Source organism: Xyrauchen texanus, chromosome 23 (genome assembly GCF_025860055.1).
Source record: "Xyrauchen texanus isolate HMW12.3.18 chromosome 23, RBS_HiC_50CHRs, whole genome shotgun sequence".
NCBI classification, from domain to species: Eukaryota; Metazoa; Chordata; class Actinopteri; order Cypriniformes; family Catostomidae; genus Xyrauchen; species Xyrauchen texanus.
The window spans coordinates 885,459-886,661 of NC_068298.1; the positions used below are offsets into that span (position 1 = coordinate 885,459).

The window sequence follows — 1,203 nt, forward strand, 5'->3', positions numbered from 1 at the left end:
GGAACCAGATCTTGACCTGAGTCTCGGTCAGTTTGAGAGAGGCCGCGAGGTCCGCGCGCTCCGGTCCGGATAAATAGCGCTGGTGATTAAAGCGCCGCTCGAGCTCGAACACCTGCGCGTGAGAGAACGCGGCACGGGAACGCTTCTTCCGCTGCTTGGGCTGATCGCTGCTCTTCTCCTCAACCGTATTGCAATCTGAAAAACATAGTTAAAAACACGTTACTCGTTTTATCCCGCGCGCAACTGCGCTTTTACGCAACTCAAGAGTTCCGGAAACGGCAAAAGTTTAAAGGAGTTTTTTTAATCGTCAAATCCTCTTGAGCTGTTCAGCACTGACTCTTCAACTGCAGAACATCTGCTGCTATAAATACGTCTTTTAAGTGCATTATAAAGTCCCTAAATCTACTCACCGGACACACAGTCGCTCAGGCCTTTGCCGTGATCGGCCGCCGTGGATTCGTGATCCGTCTCGTCTTTTTCGGCCTTTAAATCGATCGGAACTTTGGTGTCGTTCTCTTCACTCAACCCGGAGTCCGAGTCGTAGTTCTTCTGGTCTCTCTCGTCGCTCCGGTCCGGTCCGTCCATTTCATCGAGGATTTTCCAGCACGCGCGTTTGGAGAAACACACGTCCAGATCCGTTAAACGGCGAGACTCTTCTTTCCTGTTCAGAATGGCTTGAATGGAGAACGGCATCAGAGAGGACCCGCGCACAGCCATTTGAAGCACGAACAGTCACTGCTGAGTGCAGAAGAACGGATCTGAACGGCCAGGATGAGGTTCCGGAGGAGATTGAGCTCCGTAGCGGGAGTTGAGTCGCATCGCGCCCCGCGTGAAGAGAGTTTCGTGTGAGTGAACACACTGCGCTGCTCTCCACATCACCTGCGGCCCACACTGACCCACAACACACTCCCATTGGTCAGTCGCACAGATGCACTGCGTTCTGATTGGTCCTCTGAAACTTCCACATATTTACAGCATGTCAGAACACCCAGAACATCTCACACTTTAACCCTTAAACACCAGCGGCATGAATACATGAATTATGACTTCATGAAAGTCGCAACTAAATATGAGCTTAGAGAAATACACAAACACACACATCAAATCATGGATGTAATCTCGTGTTCAGTGTGATCTTATTCTCAGGTGAGGTGAACACACACACACACACACACACACACACTTCAGCTGAATCTGTGTGTG

At 50.3% G+C, this 1,203-nt stretch overlaps 1 protein-coding gene across 1 annotated transcript in view; it reads right to left on the bottom strand.

Annotated features, from left to right (window-relative positions):
* The window catches only part of LOC127663153 (homeobox protein Nkx-3.2-like), a 990-nt gene extending 230 nt beyond the window's left edge, over positions 1-760 (bottom strand). The window contains exons 1-2 of the mRNA XM_052154636.1: positions 411-760; positions 1-195 (exon numbers count right to left, since the gene is read on the bottom strand). The exon at positions 1-195 is cut by the window's left edge and continues 230 nt beyond it. Of these exons, the coding sequence (XP_052010596.1) occupies positions 1-195; positions 411-717 (502 nt within the window). The 5' untranslated portion in view covers positions 718-760. The remainder of the gene's footprint in view (positions 196-410) is intronic.
* Positions 761-1,203: the final 443 nt, after the last annotated feature.